Raw genomic sequence first — 17,485 nt, forward strand, 5'->3', positions numbered from 1 at the left:
AGCAGGAGTAGGCTATGTGGCCCAAGAAACTACTCCGCCATTTAATCAGGTATTGGCTGATTTGATTGTGGTCTTACACTCTACTTTTCTGCCTGCCCCCCATAACCCGTGATTCCCTTGACGGTGAAAATCAGTTCAGCTCAGCCTTGAACGTATTCAGTGAATAGGCCTCCACTGCTCTCTGCCAAACAGTATTGACCTTCAAAGAAGAAATTTCTCTTAATTTCCATGTTAATTGGGAGACATGTTATTTTTAAATTGTGCCCCATAGTTCTAGACTCTTCTGCAAGGGGAAACATTCTCATTTCATACACCCTGTCAAACCCCCTCAGAACATGTTTCAATAAGATCACCTCTCATTTTTCGAAACTGCAATGAGTATAGGCCCAACCTGCTCAACCTTTCCTCATAAAACAATACTTTCATCCCAGGAATTAGCCTATTGAACCTTATCTGAACTAATTCCAATGAAAGTATATCCTTACTTAAATAAGGCGGTCAAAACTGTACATAGTACTTCAGTTGTGGTCTCAACAATGTCCTGTCCAGTTGTAGCAAGACTTGGCTACTTTTACACTTCATCTTCCTTGCAACAAAGGCCAACATTCCATTTGCCTTTTCAATTACTTAAGGTGTTGAAACAAAGCCCCATCTGCCCTCTCTGGTAGGAGTAAAAGATCCCATGGCCACTATTTTGAATTTTGAAGAATGATGAAGAGCAGGGGAGTTCTCCCCAGTGTCTCAGCCAATATTTATCCCTCAACCAACCTGATTATCTGACCATTTGCAAATTTCTGTTTGTGGGAGCTTACTGTGCACAGGCTGGTTGCTGCATTTCCTACATTACCACAGTGACTACACTTCAAAAATACTTCATTGGCTGTAAATTGCTTTGCCTGAGGCTCTGAATGTTGCTGGAAAAATCAAAGTCCTTTCCTATTGGGGAACAAGGGGTGGATTCTCTGATTGCCGACGCCGAGATCGCAAAACCGGAGAATCAGTTTTGATGCCAAAACGGGGGGGCGGGGAGGGGCATGGCGCCATTTTTCAGATGCAACATCTCCTCCAAAACGGTATCATGTGTGAGTACGCCCCCCGCGTTTGGACGGCCTCAGGACGTAACCTGAAGGCCCTCCCCTGATGTTCCGCAGCCAATGGGCCGACTTCCCGACGGTGCGGTTCACTTGTCATAGAAATTACAGTGCAGAAGGAGGCCATTCAGCCCATCGAGGCTGCACCGGCTCTTGGAAAGAGCACCCTACCCAAGGTCAACACCTCCACCCTATCCCCATAACCCAGTAACCCCACCCAACACTAAGGGCAATTTTGGACACTAAGGGCAATTTATCATGGCCAATCCACCTAACCTGCACATCTTTGGACTGTGGGAGGAAACCAGAGCACCCGGAGCACCCCACGCACACACGGGGAGGATGAGCAGACTCTGCACAGACAGTGACCCAAGCTGGGAATTGAACCTGGGACCCTGGAGCTGTGAAGCAATTGTGCTGACCACAATGCTACCGTGGTCTGATGTTTCATCAACCTCGCATGGCGGCTGCGGACTGTGTCCAGCGCTGCCACATTGGGGGGAGTGGGGAGCCGTTACGGTGGCAGTGGGACTTCGGTGGGGGCTGGGGGACTGGTGGGGGATGGTTGGGGATGGCAAAGGGTGTTACAAGGGGGCACTATCTGTCAGGCCTGGTCCGCGCGTGGCTGGTGCCATGTTGTGCGGTGCAACTCCCGCAGGTCGCCACCATGCGCATGCACGGCCACGGACCCGGAAATTCTCCGTTCGCATCTGCAGCTAAATCGGAGAACCCAGCCCCAAGTCCTTTAAAAAAATGTATTCATTAATGGGATGTGGGCATCACTGGTAAGGCAAGGATTTTTTGCCTATTCCTAATTGCCCTAAAATGGAGTGGTTTGCTCGGCCATTTCAGAGGGTAGTTCAGAGTCAACCATGTTGCTGTGGATCTGGAGTGACATGTAGGCCAGAACAGGCAAGGATGGCAGATTTACCTCCCTAAAGGACATTACTGAACCAGATATGTCTTTACGGACAATCAGTGATAGTTTCATGGTCAATACTAACTTTGTATTCCAGACTTTTATTATTTGAATTTAAATTCTATCAGCTGCCATGGTGGGATTAACCTGAGCCTCTGGATTACTAGTCCAGTGACATGACCATTACACCACCATCTCCTGAGCCTCTGGATTACTAGTCCAGTGACATGACCATTACACCACCATCTCCTGAGCCTCTGGATTACTAGTCCAGTGACATGACCATTACACCACCATCTCCTAATTAAGCCATTATGCCTCATTAACACAGATTTGGAGATGGTAAAATCAGTCCCTCTATAGTTCTTATCAAAGCTTCTGTGCAATTGAGAGAAATTTTCTACTTGCTCTTCCAAGGCCTCAAGTATTGAAATGAGGCCGTAGGGTAAATTTCGAGCATCCTGGTTAGGGTGTCCTGCTGCTAATTGATCTGAAACAGACTGAAACTAATTTGCACCCCTTAGTTCTGATGAAAGACCACCGGCCTGGACCATTGGGCTGAATTCTCCGTTCCCCAGTCACGTGTGTCACGGCAGCGCGTCGTTCGCTGGTGGCGGGATCCTCTACTCCCGCTGCTTGTCCATAGGATTTCCCATTGAAACCACCCCACGCTGCCAGGAGACCCGTGGGTGGGGGTGTGCTGTCACCGGGAAGGCAGAACCCCAACGGCTGGAATATTCTGGCTATAAACTCTACTCCCCTTACCACAGATGCTGCCTGACCTAATGAGTGTTTTCCAACATTTTATTCCGCCCCTTTACTGTTTGACAGAAAGGTCTCATTTAAACTTCTAGCTCAGAACTGCTGTCCGTGTTTTGTCGAGGTCCATGAGCACTGTGTGATGCTTGGAGTTAGAACTTCCTGAAAGCAACAAGGATTCAATAAAGAGTTTGAAAGTCATTTTCATTGAAGACCAATCTTACATCTGGGACTTTAAATCAAGGTTGGTTCAAGGATTAGAAAACATATTTTCATTCACTAGTTCCCTTTTTCCCCACATTACGAGACTCCAAATCTTTACCACTACAATACCACACAACCATTATCCCTTTGTTTCAATCACTGTTTTCTTCCTTTAGGAAATGAATAAAACTTTACCGTTGTCTACTCTGAAAGAACATAATATGCTTTAAATAATTTTTAAAACAGTGTTGCCTCACAATCAGAAGCAATTTAAAGACTTTCTGTAAGCTAGTAATATAGCTTATAGCGTTGCAAGTGTTAATTATGGTAACAGTCACTGCCCTTGCATTACACTGTGCCGAGTACAGGCTGGTAATCACCTCCTACCTTTCACAGTCTTCATTCTAATCAGCTCCGGGGTAGGTACGAGCCTAAAGTCTCCTTCAGTACCCACAGCTTTGAACAAATACTTGGTGGTCAAGACTTCCTCATCAACAGCTGAGGAATAAATCCTTCAGAAACTAAAGAGAGCAGCAATACTCACGTATGGGGAGCAGTGAAGGACTGAAACCTTCCTCCAGTGAATTACAGTTAATGACTTCCTTGGATTAATTCTATGGTTAGGTCAGAGACTAAAGGTTACTAAAGCTTACTCATTAACTCCTCTTATAGAAGCACTGATATCAGACAACTGAAAGCACCTGATTGCAGGAATGTCTCACGCATTGCAAAGTTTTCAGGCGCTCCCTGAATGTTAATAAATCAGTGGCATTCAGGAGTTTGGAAAATGCCCTTGCTACCAATCGGGAGTTTTCGGGTATCTGGGAAATATCAGGCGCGATTTAATGCCCAAAAAAAGAGTCCTGTTTTGGGCGTGAATAGCGGGGACGTTTCTCGGTGCCTGCAGCACCGGCAACGACCCCACCATCAAGCAGGACTCTTTTTTTTGTTGGTCTCGGTGAGGAATGCCCTGCGGAGGCCGCACTTACCTCATTTCCTGCACGGACTCACTTAAATATGTAAATCTGGATCCCGGCCAGCGAGGGCAAGATCCAGATCGTGTTGTCTCATTGGTGCTCGCAAGACATTCTGAGCATCGCAAATCTCGCGAGATTTAACAGCCTCGTAGTGTCACCGGGTCAGGCGAGGCCATTCGATCGCACCCATCGTATTCCATGGGAACATTACTACCTTAGTATTAGAGAGCAGAGAATGGGTAACATGGGGATTTCATGGGTAACATGGGGCTACTCATAATCCAGTTGGTGATAATAACCAAATTATTTTGTTTCTTAAAGTGCATTTTGTCACCAATGTTGTCAGAGATCTATTGAAAATGTAATTCTACATTACAGCAGTGACCGTGCTTCGAGAGTGCTTCATTGATTGTAAAGCTTGTTGGAATGTCCTAGGGTCATGGAAGGTGCTACAGAAATAATAGTGCCTTCTTACTTTAAACTTAATGGATGGATTGTCCATTTATACCTACAACCTGATTAAAAGGAGTTGAGGAAGGATTGGATGGTAGTATGTGACATTCATGCCACACAAGTGCCAGGCAATGACAATTCCGTGTTTTGGGTGAAAAGGCTACCGCCGTAAATCTTTATTAATCAACAGATGCCATCAAAGGTCACATGACTACAGCGAGCCACATTATTAAGTTAATAGTGCAACATGACATTTTGTCGAACATCTAACCATCTCCCCTTAACATTCAACAGCATTACCATCACTGAATCCCCTAGTGTCAATGCTTGGGGGTTACCGTTGACCAGAAACTGAATGAGACTAGCTGTGGCTATAAGAGCAGGTCAAAGGCAGCACAGTAGCACAGTGGTTAGCATTGTTGCTTCACAGCGTCAGGGTCCCAGGTTCGATTCCCTGCTGGGTCACTGCCTGTGCGGAGTCTGCACGTTCTCCCCGTATCTGCGTCAGTTTCCTCCAGGTGCCCCAGTTTCCTCCCACAGTCCAAAGACGTGCAGGTTAGGTGGATTGGCCATGCTAAATTACCCTTAGAGTCCATAAAGGTTAGGAGGGGTTATTGGGTTAAGGGGATAGGGCGGAAGAAGTGAGGGTTTAAGTGGGTCGGTGCAGACTCGATGGGCCGAATGGCCTCCTTCTGCACTGTATTTTCTATGTTTGTTCTAAAGGCTGGGAATCCGGCAACAAGTATCTCACCTCCTGACTCCCAAAGTCTGTCCACCACCTGCAGGCCACAAGTCAGGAACACTCTCCACTTGCCTGGATGAGCGCAGCTCCAACAACCTGCTTGATTGAGACGCCATCCACCAACCTAAACATTCACTCCTTCCACCACCGGCGCACAGTGGCAGCAGTGTGTACCATCTACAAGATGCACTGCCACAACTCACCAAGGATCTTTAAACAGCACCTTCCAGTTCTGCAACCTCTACCACCTAGGAGAAGAGCAGCATCTGCTCCACCACCTGCAAGTTTCCCTCCAAGCCACACACAATCCTCATTTTGACCCACAGCAGGAATGGCGATGTAGTTCCAAATCAGGATGATGAACCATTTTTCAGGTATTCTGCGGCAGCTGCCTAAAGCAGGCCTTAAGCCTCTTGAAAGTGCTGATCATAACACCTGTTAGGACTCATCTGGAAAACTGAACTGCTCTGAGAGAAGCCATCGCAGGGTTTTCAAACCAGATAAGCATTTGCAACAGGAAAGTGTGGATTTAGAAAATACTATTCAACCCCATTGATCATGCACAGAGTTTAAGATTAGGAGAAAGAACCAGCATTATAAAGCACCTATCACATCTTTGAGAAATTCCAAAGCATTTCACAGCCAATAAGGTACTTCTAAAGAGTAGAATTTACAGAGACTTTGCAGTGCAGAAGGAGGCCATTCGGCCCATCGGGTCTGCACCGGCCCTTGGAAAGAGCACCCTATAAGCCCACACCTCCACCCTACCCCAGTAATCCCATTTAACCTTTTTTTGGACACTAAGGGCAATTTAGCAAGGCCAATCCACCTAACCTGCACATCTCTGGACTGTGGGAGGAAACTGGAGCCCCTGAAAGAAACCCACGCAGACACTGGGAGAACGTGCAGACTCCGCACAGTGACCCAGCAGGGAATCGAGCCTTGGACCCTGGAGCTGTGAAGCAACTGTGCTAACCACTGTGCTACCGTGCTGCACTGTTATAATACTCACTGTTTTAATATTGGAAACTAATCTGTGCACAGCCAGCACCCACAAACAACAATGAGATATGTGGTCAGATCGTTTTTTTATTGGTGGCATTTAGTGGTATGAATAGAAGAACGTCAAGATTTAACCAATTCAATCAAAACACATTGTCTGCAGGTTATCTTGTTGCTCTTTGTGGATCTTTCTGTGCACATATCAGCCACTACATTTCCCGACATTACAACGGTGAGTACGTGACAAACTTGCTTTGTTGGTGGTAGAACACTTTGAGATCTGCTGCAAATGGAAAGTTAGGTTACTTTTCCCTTTGTTTCCTCGGTGTAACCTTACCAAAGAATGAGGAGTCATTGAGGCAAAATCCTTCCGACAGTGAAAACTGATTGTGACCCAACATATTCACCTCAGAACCCATCCACTGCTTCATCCAAATTCCTGCCGTGATTGGGGGAAAATTCTGCAAGACAGAAATTGCAAAACCCATTATTTACATCTAATCTATTTCATTTTGAATTTAAGCTGAAGAAATAGAAAAAAATAATCCCTGCAGATGAGAAAGAGTAATGGGATTTAACCCATTAATTTTACACAAGTTAGCTGAGAGGTAAAAAGAAAATTTTAGAAAGCTTGCTGAAAGTAGAGACAAATATCCAACGATCACAACAGCAGGCAAGGTTCATATGCAAATTGAGTCGTATACAGGAACCCATTCTCGGCAAATAAAAGGAATATGTCCAGCCTTGCACCTATTTTGAATTACGCTAGAGCTTCGGGAGTCAAAACTTCCTCATTGCTTTCTCCATTGACAACGTCTCAGCCAAAAAGAATTGACTTTCTAACCAATCAGCACCCTTTTCTACTGTGATATAAATTGTTGTGATCATTTAAATTCGGCATTCTTGTGTTTGTCTTGATGAATGCAAGACCAAAGGTTTCAGCAACATATCAGCAATATTCAAGTTCTGTGCCACCTAACGACTACTTAGAAAATGCAGGTAGATCTGACGTCATCCAATTGGATCAATAAAAGATATATTCAAGTGTTATTTAGATATCATGTAGTGGAAAGCTAAAACAAGGGAGGTCGAAAGAGATTTACAGGTCCATATAGGTTGTAGTAGTCAAGAACAAAAAAATTAATAAGGCGGCATGGTGGCACAGTGGTTAGCACTGCTGCCTCACAGCTCCAGGGACCTGGGCAAGATCAATTCCGGCCCAGGTAACTGTCTGTATGGAGTTTGCACTTTCTCCCCGTGTCTGCATGGGTTTCCTTCGGGTGCTCCAGTTTCCTCCCACAATCCAAAGATGTGAAGGTTAGGTGGATTGGCCATGCTAAATTGACCCTTAGAGTCCAAAAGGTTACTAGGTTACGGGGATAGTGTGGGCTTTGTTGGTCGTTCTGAGTTAGTGTGTTTAACACTCCTCCAATAGAGGCAGTGGGGTTAACACTCGTTTGGCTCTGTTTCTTATTTCTATGCTCTGGAATCGCCAGGTGCCGTAAGAGACACCGTCACAAGTGCTAAGGTCAAGTTAAAGTCAATAAAGTCATACACCGATTAGTAAGTCCAAAACAATTAGAGTTTATTATAACAATTATAAAAAATACTCATGCACACGCTAAAAGACTAACTTACTTCTACTATTAAACGACTAATACTTATCTAAGTAGGAACAAGCAAGGTCAGGGAACAAGGCCTTTGTTCCTTTCTGGTCTGCAACTTCTGTTCGCTAATAGTCGGCAAGAGTATAAGCAATGCCTGGGTCACGTAGCGATCGTCGTTTTGGCACTTACTTATCGATGGCTGCTGCTCAACGGCTGGTGTAAAAGACAGGATCTGGAGGCTGGAGTCGGAGGCCGGAGACAGGAGGCAACAGGAGACAGCAGGAGCCGGAGACAAAACAGGCTGAACCATGTGCGGGACCTCTTTTTATAGGTCCCTAGAGGTCCGTGCCCCTTGGGGCGGGCTCTCTAACCTGCTGGGGATCGATTGGGTCTTTCCCAATCAATATGATTCAAACCCCCCTATCCTAGGGTCGTTCCTTGATGGCTGGGGTGGTTCTTAGGGCTTATTGTCCTGGTTTCGTTGGCGCCATCCTGTCTGCTTAGCTATTGAAAAGTATCGATAGATACTTAAATGTATCTATTGTATCTGGGACTGTCCCGGTATCACCTCATTAGTATGCAGATCATTTTCCCATTAACATCGCTGGACTCTGCAGCTGTGGGAAAACCGTTTTTTGCAAATATCTGAATGCTGCAAGCTTCTGCAAGCTGTTTGCTCTTTACTGTCCGTTTTTCCCTGCAGTCTTTGCAGTTCTCCATTTTGTATACTGGTGTCCATTTAAGATGGCTACAGCTTAAGTAGAGTGCTGTTTCTAAGGGCCGCTGCAGACTTGATGGGCTGAATTGCCTCTTTCTGCACTGTAAATTCTATGATTCTATGAGAGCTTTTTAACTATCGAGGAGAACAAGAAAGGGGAGGATGTTTAGACCCGAGACAGAGAATGGACCACATCTGAATTTTTGTTCAAGGTTCTAGGCATCACACTAAATAAGGATAGTTGGGGCTAGATTTTTCCACCCTCACCAGCGCAAAATTTCCATCGGCAGGACGCGGACCATGTAAAGATCCATTGACCTTGAGAGGGAATTTCCAGTTGCTGTGTGGGCGTGGCCGTAGAATCCCACCCTTGGTCTTTGAAGTGTACAGTGCAGAATGACATGAGGATTTGGATATAGGAATAGCGAGGTCTTGCTACAATTGTATGGGAGCTTGGTTAGACCACACCTAAAATCCTATGTGCAGTGTTAGCTCCCTTACCTCAGAAAGGATGTTATTGCCATAGAGGGAGTTCAATAAAGGCTCACCAGATGTGTTCCTGGGATGGTGGGACTATCTTATGAAGAGAGATTGGGCAAACTGGGCTTATATTCTCTAGTGTTGCCAAGCATCAGGTGATCTCATTGAAAACTACAAAATACTTAAGGTAATAGACAGGGTGTATTTATATTCCAGCTGTTTTAGGAAAAGAGAGGTAGCCCCACCCCTCATCTGGGTAAATGGTATTCAGGTGAGGCCACAGGGTCTCTGATGTTGCAGATCTCTAGGCCTCCTGTCAAGTTATAACAGAAGGATTGTGAAACCTTGGAATTCTCTGCCTCAGAGAGCTGTGGAAACGGAAACGTTGAGTATATGTAAAACAGAGATTGCGGGATTTAGGATTAACAATAATGTAGAGGGTTATGGGGATAGTGAGTGAAAGACATTGAAGCGTCCGATTGCAATGATTATTTTGAATGGTGGACCAGGCTCGTCAGGCTGAATGGCCTACTCCTGTTCCTATGTTCCTTGGTTCCAATGATTCAATGGAATGTTACCAGAGCTCCGAGTATTATATTATGAGGAGAGATATTGCATAAACTTGGCTTGTATTCCCTGGAGTATATAACATTGAAGGGTCATTCAATTGAAGTATTTAGGATTTTGAACTGAATTGACAGCGTAGATGGAAAGAAACTGTTACCACAGGTGGAAGGGTCAAAGAAACTGCAATGTTAAATTTTAAATCAAAGCCAAGCCATTCAGGAGAGAAGTTATCAAACACTTCTTAACACAGGGAATGGTACAACTGTAGAACTCTTTCCTACAAAAGTGCCAGATGCAGGTTCAAGTCTTCTCTGCCTGAATGCAGTTCCAATCCACAGTGCCATTATCTGCACCGCAGGTAGAACAATGAGGCAAGTCTTCAATTCATCCTAGCCAGGATGGGGATCAAACCCCATGCTGTTGGCACCAATTGGATCCACACAGGCTGTTCAGCCAACTGAGCCATCCAGACCCTCCCCTCTGAGTACCGTGGCAATCTGCACTTTTACAAGTATAGAGTCATAGATGTTTACAGCATGGAAACAACATGGCAGCTTGTCCATGCCGCACAGTTTCTATCACTAAGCTAGTTCCACTTGCCCGCATTTGGCCCATATCCCTCTGTACCCACCCTGCCCATGTTGTCATCTGGAGCTACGTATAGTGATAGTTCCAGTTTTCTTTCCATCACATTGCTGGCCAGGAATCTCCCCCATTCTTACCACCTACATGTGTTAAAAATGTTACAGAAAGTTGACCCTCACCATTATGATTTTGAAGCTAATTGGTGTCATTTAAATTTTATCTGTGTTTCAGCAAGTGGCCTGACAATGAATGAATTAGCATTTTACTGGTACATTCACCCAATATTAACAAAGCTTCCTAAAAATGGCCTGATTGCGTCTGTGAGTTGGCAATTCAGACTGTAAATTATTTATAAAATGGGCTCTTTATCTGAGAACTGAAGACTCAAGTAGCCTCAAGATAAAGCTTTTACTGTCAATATATTGAAGGGGATTAAAACATTTCTGCGTTCAAAATGGCATTTTTCACTTGCTGCAATGCTTTTTGGAGCTGTCAGTCGGGATTCCCCCCCCCCCCCCCCCCCCCCCCCCCACGGTGGGATTTCCCAACCGTGTAGGCAGTGAGATATAGGCCTCAAGCGGGGTCTTCCAGTCTCACCGAAATTATTGGCAATTTGTATGGCTCGCCCGTTGGGGAGCTCACCATGAAGATGTCAACGTCAGCAGCATCAGAAGGTGCCACTGGCAGGGAGGGCTGGAAGACCCCACCAGTAGAATTTTAACACTGATTCCTGTATTTAAAACTTTCCCACATAAATAAATTATTGAAATCCACCCTGCCAGTCCTATTCCCTTCCAATCCAAAAAGTATTTTGCTTCGTTGTTAACACAGAAACAGTTCACCGTGCTCTTCACAGCAATAACTGCAGCCTCCCCACACAAAAGTAACTCCTTTATCACTCACTGTGGGCGCAATTCTCCGCACTCGCGGAAAATCGCGAAGTCGCCCGTGAAAATGGCCGACTTTTGCGACGGCACGACATGGCCCAGTTCCCGACGTATTCACGTCCAGGAAATGGGCTAGGAACGGGGCCGCGTCAATCACGTGCGCGATGACGCCAGAACGCGTCGACGATACGAACACGCCCACGTGACGCGCCCGACGCCGTAAAAAGGCGCGGGCGAGCACAGAAACTAGGCCAGGATGTCAGAGCTCAGGAGAGCAGCCCTGCAATTCGTTGAGGCTGACGTGGAGACGCTGCTCGAATCAATCGAGCAGAGGAGGGGCATCATCTGCCCGCGTAGAGGGCATCGCCACCCTGCCAGCGCGGTGCGCCAGGCCTGGCGTGAGGTGGCTGCTGCCGTCAGTGCTGTGGGGCAGACCCCTCGCTCTGCAGAGCAATGTCGGAAGAAGATGCACGACCTCACCAGAGCTGCCAGGGTAAGTGCCAAGAGGGTCACAACCATCCCTCCCCCCTTTACTTAATCACCCACCTCCCCCCCCCCCCTCTCCCCCCCCCCCCCCCCCCCCCAGCACGGGGGGTGGAGGGGGATTGGGGCAGAGTGTGTTGAGGGTGGTTCACAAAGTAGTCACGGACCCAGCGCTCTGGCCCCCCTGGAGAGATGCAATGGACTTATTACAACTTGACCCCCAAACTGTGCCAGTATCTGAACGGACTGCTGATACCTGCCGTATTAGAACATAGAACATAGAACAGTACAGCACAGAACAGGCCCTTCGGCCCTCGATGTTGTGCCGAGCAATGATCACCCTACTCAAACCCACATATCCACCCTATACCCGACACCCAACAACCCCCTCCCCCCTTAACCTTACTTTTTTAGGACACTACGGGCAATTTAGCATGGCCAATCCACCTAACCCGCACATCTTTGGACTGTGGGAGGAAATCGGAGCACCCGGAGGAAACCCACGCACACACGGGGAGGACGTGCAGACTCCGCACAGACAGTGACCCAGCCGGGAATCGAACCTGGGACCCTGGAGCTGTGAAGCATTTATGCTAACCACCATGCTACCGTGCTGCCCCTTTGTATTGTAATGATCTACCTATGCCCCCTCCCCCAACAGGACAAGACCGCTCACAACACTCGTGAGCGGAACAAGACTGGAGGGGGTTCGCCCATCCTGCACCCCCTCACCACGTTTGTGCAGAGGGCACTGGACCTTGCTGGGGGACCTGCCACCCGGGAGATCGCGCAATGCGAGGTTGGCGGAGCTGCAACAAGTGAGACAACCCTGCATGACAAACACCCCCCCTCCCCCATCCTCTGTCCCTTCACACCCTGCCCACTGGGACACCTCCCCCATCCTCTGTCGCTTCACAACCTGCCCACTGGGACACCTCCCCCATCCTCTGTCCCTTCACAACCTGCCCACTGGGATACCTCCCCCATCCTCTGTCCCTTCACACCCTGCCCACTGGGACACCTCCCCCATCCTCTGTCCCTTCACAACCTGCCCACTGGGACACCTCCCCCATCCTCTGTCCCTTCACACACCCTGCCCACTGGGACACCTCCCCCATCCTCTGTCCCTTCACAACCTGCCCACTGGGACACCTCCCCCATCCTCTGTCCCTTCACACCCTGCCCATTGGGACCGTCCAGCGCCCGGCCGAGCGTCTCTAAATAACCCGTTTCATTCTCTTCCCTAGGACGTGATGCCGAACGACCAGGGCCGTCTGCCTCCAGGTGGACACAGGCATCTGCCCCCACCTCACCCAGGGCCGCACAACAGAAGGTGCCCGATCAGCGGGGAGTCCCATCCTCCCCAACCGAATCTGTGGAGCAGGACGCCCAGAGGGCTGCGACACAACCAGAGAGAGAAATGGCCCGCGAACGCCCTGCGGCCTCTCAGCGGGCCGATGACATAGAGGAGGCGTCAACCCAAGATGACCTCGAGCTTGCGGCACAGCTATCTCCCACACCATCCACCATCCCAGAGACACTCACCCCAGTTGGCCTATTTAGTGATGAGGCTCCTGGGTCACTGTCTGGGTCGCACATCACAGCTGAGCAGGTACAGCAGGTGGAGGTCGGAACAGCCGAGGGCCCGGACTGGCGGAGGCCAGGCCCAGCATGCAGCTGGCTCCCAGACGTTTTCCGAGTTCCTGGACTTTCTCAACCCACCCGCACAGCCGATGCATCAAGAAACCCAGGGAAACAATGACGGGATGAGGGCAGTCTTCCAGGCTCTGCAAACGCAGTTAGAGGAGTCGAACCGCGTCCACGAGCAGGAAGTGGTGCCGCTCATGGCAGCAACCCAGGCCGACACCGCACAGGTGGCATCCGCGGTGGAGGCAATGGGTCAGGTTATGCAAGGCGTTGGGCTTAATGTGCACGCATCATCCTCGGCCCTGGACAGGGTTGCCCTCTCACAGGCAGCAATGCGCCAGAGCCAACACGACATTGCCGGCGCGCTGCGGGCCTTGGCCGAGTCTCAGCAGGTCATGGCCCAGTCGCAGCACGCCATGGCACAGTCACAGCAGTCAATGGCACAGTCCCAACAGTCGATGGCACAGTCCCAGCAGTCAGTCGCGGAGAGCATCAACCGCCTGACACATGTGCTGGATGGCATCGTGCACTCACAGGTTGAGATCGCACAGTCCCTGGCGGGAATGTCTAGCTCCCTGAACTCCATCTCTGCAAACCTTCGGATCCTGGTGGATACCATTGCAGGCCTCCAGTACTGGCAGCGCCAGGTGTCGGTGGCGCGACGGGGCACCTCCCCGCTTGCACCTCTGTCCCAAAGTGAGGCCCGGGGGCCACCGGGCTCGCCGAGGGAGAACATAGAACATAGAACATAGAACAGTACAGCACAGAACAGGCCCTTCGGCCCTCAATGTTGTGCCGAGCCATGATCACCCTACTCAAACCCACGTATCCACCCTATACCCGTAACCCAACAACCCCCCCCCCTTAACCTTACTTTTATTAGGACACTACGGGCAATTTAGCATGGCCAATCCACCTAACCCGCACATCTTTGGACTGTGGGAGGAAACCGGAGCACCCGGAGGAAATCCACGCACACAGGGGGAGGACGTGCAGACTCCACACAGACAGTGACCCAGCCGGGAATCGAACCTGGGACCCTGGAGCTGTGAAGCATTTATGCTAACCACCATGCTACCCTGCTGCCCCCAGGGGGAGGTTTCGGGGCCCAGTGATAAGGGTGGTGTCGAAGTGGAGCAGTGTACACTGAGAGGGGTGGGGAGGGGGGGGGGGGCGGTCTGTGGTGGTGGCAGTTGTGTGTTGACCCTCTGCACGACTAGCGATGCAGGTGGTGGTTTGGTGTTCAGCGGGGATGTCGCCTACGACGCGTGAACCGTGCTGCCACCAAGGCGTTGCGTGCCCGCCGTCCTCGCCGGGTCCGTCGTGCCGCCTCCTGGACATCACCAGCACCTGGGTCGTGTCTGCGTGCTGCGCCCGCCACTCCGCCAGCCTCCTCCTCCTCCTCCTCCCTCTCCTCCTCCTCCTCCTCCTCTTCCTCTGTGCTGGCACCATTGCCACTGGCTTCTCCCTCCGCCTCCTGCAGCAGGTCATCTCCCCTCTGCATCGCGATGTTGTGCAGCGCACAGCAGACCACAACAATGCGAGCGACCCTGTCGGGCTGGTACTGCAGGGCCCCTCCGGAGCGGTCCAAGCACCTGAATCTCATCTTCAGAAGGCCAAGGCAGCGCTCCACCACACCCCTGGTTGCTGCATGGGCCTCATTGTATCGTGTTTCCGCATTGGTCTGAGGCCTCCGTATAGGCGTCATCAGCCAAGACCTCAGCGGATAACCCCTGTCGCCTAGCATCCAGCCCCTCAGCCGGGGGGGACGTCCCTCAAACATCGCAGGGATGACGACTGGGCCAGTATGTAGGAGTCAGGCACACTCCCTGGGAACCTTGCACAGACGTTCATGATCCTCATGTGGGGGTCGCATACCACCTGGATATTCATGGAGTATGTCCCCCTCCTGTTTGTGAACACCTCCCTGTCCCCTGCAGGCGGGTGCATGGGGACGTGAACACAATCGATTGCCCCCTGCACCATCGGTATCCCGGCCACGATGGCAAATCCACGAGCTCGTGAGTCTTGAGTTGCTCGGTCCTCGGGAAAGGTGATGTAGCGGTCCGCGATGGCATAGAGGGCGTCGGTCACATCCCGGATACACCTGTGGATCGATGACTGGGAGATCCTGGAGAGGTCCCCGCTCGGAGACTGGAAGGAGCCGGTCGCATAGAAGTTAAGAGCGACCGTCACCTTGATGGCAACCGGGATCGCGAGTCCTCCCCCCGTTCCACGTGGGGCGAGGTGCGCCACGAGGTGACAGATATGTATCACCGTCCGCCTACTCAGCCGGAGTCTCCTCCTGCAGGTGATGTCCGTCATTGTTAGGAAAGAGACCCGGACACGGTACACCCTCGGCCTTGGTCATCGCCTCTGGCGCCGTGGCTGCACCCTCACTCTCTCCTCCTCCCCCTCCCCCTGCTCCTCCCCCCCATGCTGCTCGACGACTGGCAACTCCTCGGCCCTTCCCTCTGCTGCTGCAGCTGGCCCTGCATCCACTGCGGGTTGTGGCTGCGGATGCTGCTGCATCTCCAAATGCAGTGCAGCGGCGCCAACCCCTGCGCTGAACATAGCCGTTCTGTTCACAGACATTGTGCTAACCTACAGAAGGGTGGTGGGGGGCAGAGAAACGGGACATGTTAGACGGAGGTTAGTCGACACCTCGGCAGCCGCCTGCCACGGGATACCTGTGTGTCCCAGTGGCCTGGTCGCGCTGCTGACACGCGGGCAGCCTAACCCCTGGTCACTTTCTGCATCCAACGGGCAGTTAACTACGTCCTCCTCACCGGTGCGTCTGTGGCCTGTGGCCGTAAGCCACAGGGGAACCAGCGGCCGTGTCCTCGTGACCGGCACGCCATGGCACGCTGGCAGACATTTTGTATCCGGGTTTGGACGGGTCACTCGCTCACTCTCTCCCTACCCCACCCCCCACTCCCACTCCCCCCTCCGTCTCCCCCACTCCCCCCTCCGTCTCCCCCACTCCCCCCCTCAGTCTCCCCCACTCCCCCACTCCCCCCTCCGTCTCCCCACTTCCCCCTCCGTCTACCCCACTCCCCCCTCAGTCTCCCCCACTCCCTCACTCCCCCTCCGTCTCCCTCACTCCCCCCTCCGTCTCCCCCACTCCCCCCCTCAGTCTCCCCACTCCCCCCTCCGTCTCCCCCACTCCCCCCCTCAGTCTCCCCCACTCCCCCCTCCGTCTCCCCCATTCCCCCCTCAGTCTCCCCCACTCCCCCCTCCGTCTCCCCCACTCCCCCCTCACTCTCCCCCACTCCCCCCTCCGTCTCCCACACTCCCCCCCTCCGTCTCCCCACTCCCCCCCTCAGTCTCCCCCACTCCCTCACTCCCCCTCCGTCTCCCCCACTCCCCCCTCCGTCTCCCACACTCCCCCCTCAGTCTCCCCCACTCCCCCCGTCCGTCTCCACCACTCCCCCCCTCAGTCTCCCCCACTCCCCCTCCGTCTCCCCCACTCCCCCCTCAGTCTCCCCCACTCCCCCCCTCCGACTCCCCCACTCCCCCCTCAGTCTCCCCCACTCCCCCCTCCGTCTCCCCCACTCCCCCCCTCAGTCTTCCCCACTCCCCCCTCCGTCTCCCACACTCCCCCCCCACTCTGGACCCCCCTCTGGGTTCCCAACACAACCAGCACGACTGGTTGACGAACTTGAAAAGCAGGTGTGTTGGCCGGCGTGAAAACATTGCGTGATGACGTCGGGACTTCGGCCCATCCGGGCCGGAGAATAGCGGGGGGCCAATAAGTTGCGATTCTGGTCGTGTCGGGGGGGCTTCGAGGCCTTTGCCGGGAATGCCGACGTGTAGTTTGTGCGGGGTTCGGAGAATAGCGGGAGGGCGTCGGACCGGCGTCGCCGTGAAAATATGCGCGGCCCGCTATTCTCCGAACTGGCGTGAGTGCGGAGAATCGCGCCCTGTGTCTCTGTCTCCAAAAAGCGGCTGTCCCTCTTTTTGGGTCAAGATGTGAAAAATTTCAGATTCAGTTTACTTTTGTTCTCCATAACAACCGGATCTCATGGGCCTGTCTCCAGCCAGAGTTACTATGCTCGTCATCCACTCTGTCCAGAATACTCTATTTCACTTTAAATTAAAAGACACATTTTAAAATGTAATTAATTTGTAAAGTCCCGCATTTGTAATAATTTTCAAATGTAGCAGCAGAGTCAGAGGATGGTATTTAATGGAGGCAACGGGTGAATCACCCACCAGCTAAAGCTGATGGGTGAGACCATACTTCCTCCTTTCAGGGAGGCCCACCAAACTATAAGTGAAAATCAGACACAACTTTTTAAAATATTTGTTTACGGGATATGGGCATCGCTAGCTAGCATTCATTGTCCATCCACAATTTCCAT

The 17,485-nt window shown here is 51.1% G+C and overlaps 1 protein-coding gene across 4 annotated transcripts in view; it reads right to left on the reverse strand.

The window, feature by feature from the left end:
* nr1h4 (nuclear receptor subfamily 1, group H, member 4) overlaps positions 1-17,485 on the reverse strand; it is a 108,789-nt gene that overhangs the window by 76,833 nt on the left and 14,471 nt on the right. For 2 of the 4 annotated variants that reach the window (XM_038781013.1, XM_038781016.1), the window contains exon 2: positions 6,485-6,608. In XM_038781013.1, coding sequence (XP_038636941.1) covers positions 6,485-6,578 — 94 coding nt within the window. In that variant the 5' untranslated portion in view covers positions 6,579-6,608. Of the gene's footprint in view, positions 1-3,360; positions 3,550-6,484; positions 6,609-17,485 lie in introns of those variants that run through there. The other 2 variants (XM_038781015.1, XM_038781014.1) reach the window with 2 other exon arrangements.

Source organism: Scyliorhinus canicula, chromosome 20 (genome assembly GCF_902713615.1).
Source record: "Scyliorhinus canicula chromosome 20, sScyCan1.1, whole genome shotgun sequence".
Taxonomy (NCBI): Eukaryota; Metazoa; Chordata; class Chondrichthyes; order Carcharhiniformes; family Scyliorhinidae; genus Scyliorhinus; species Scyliorhinus canicula.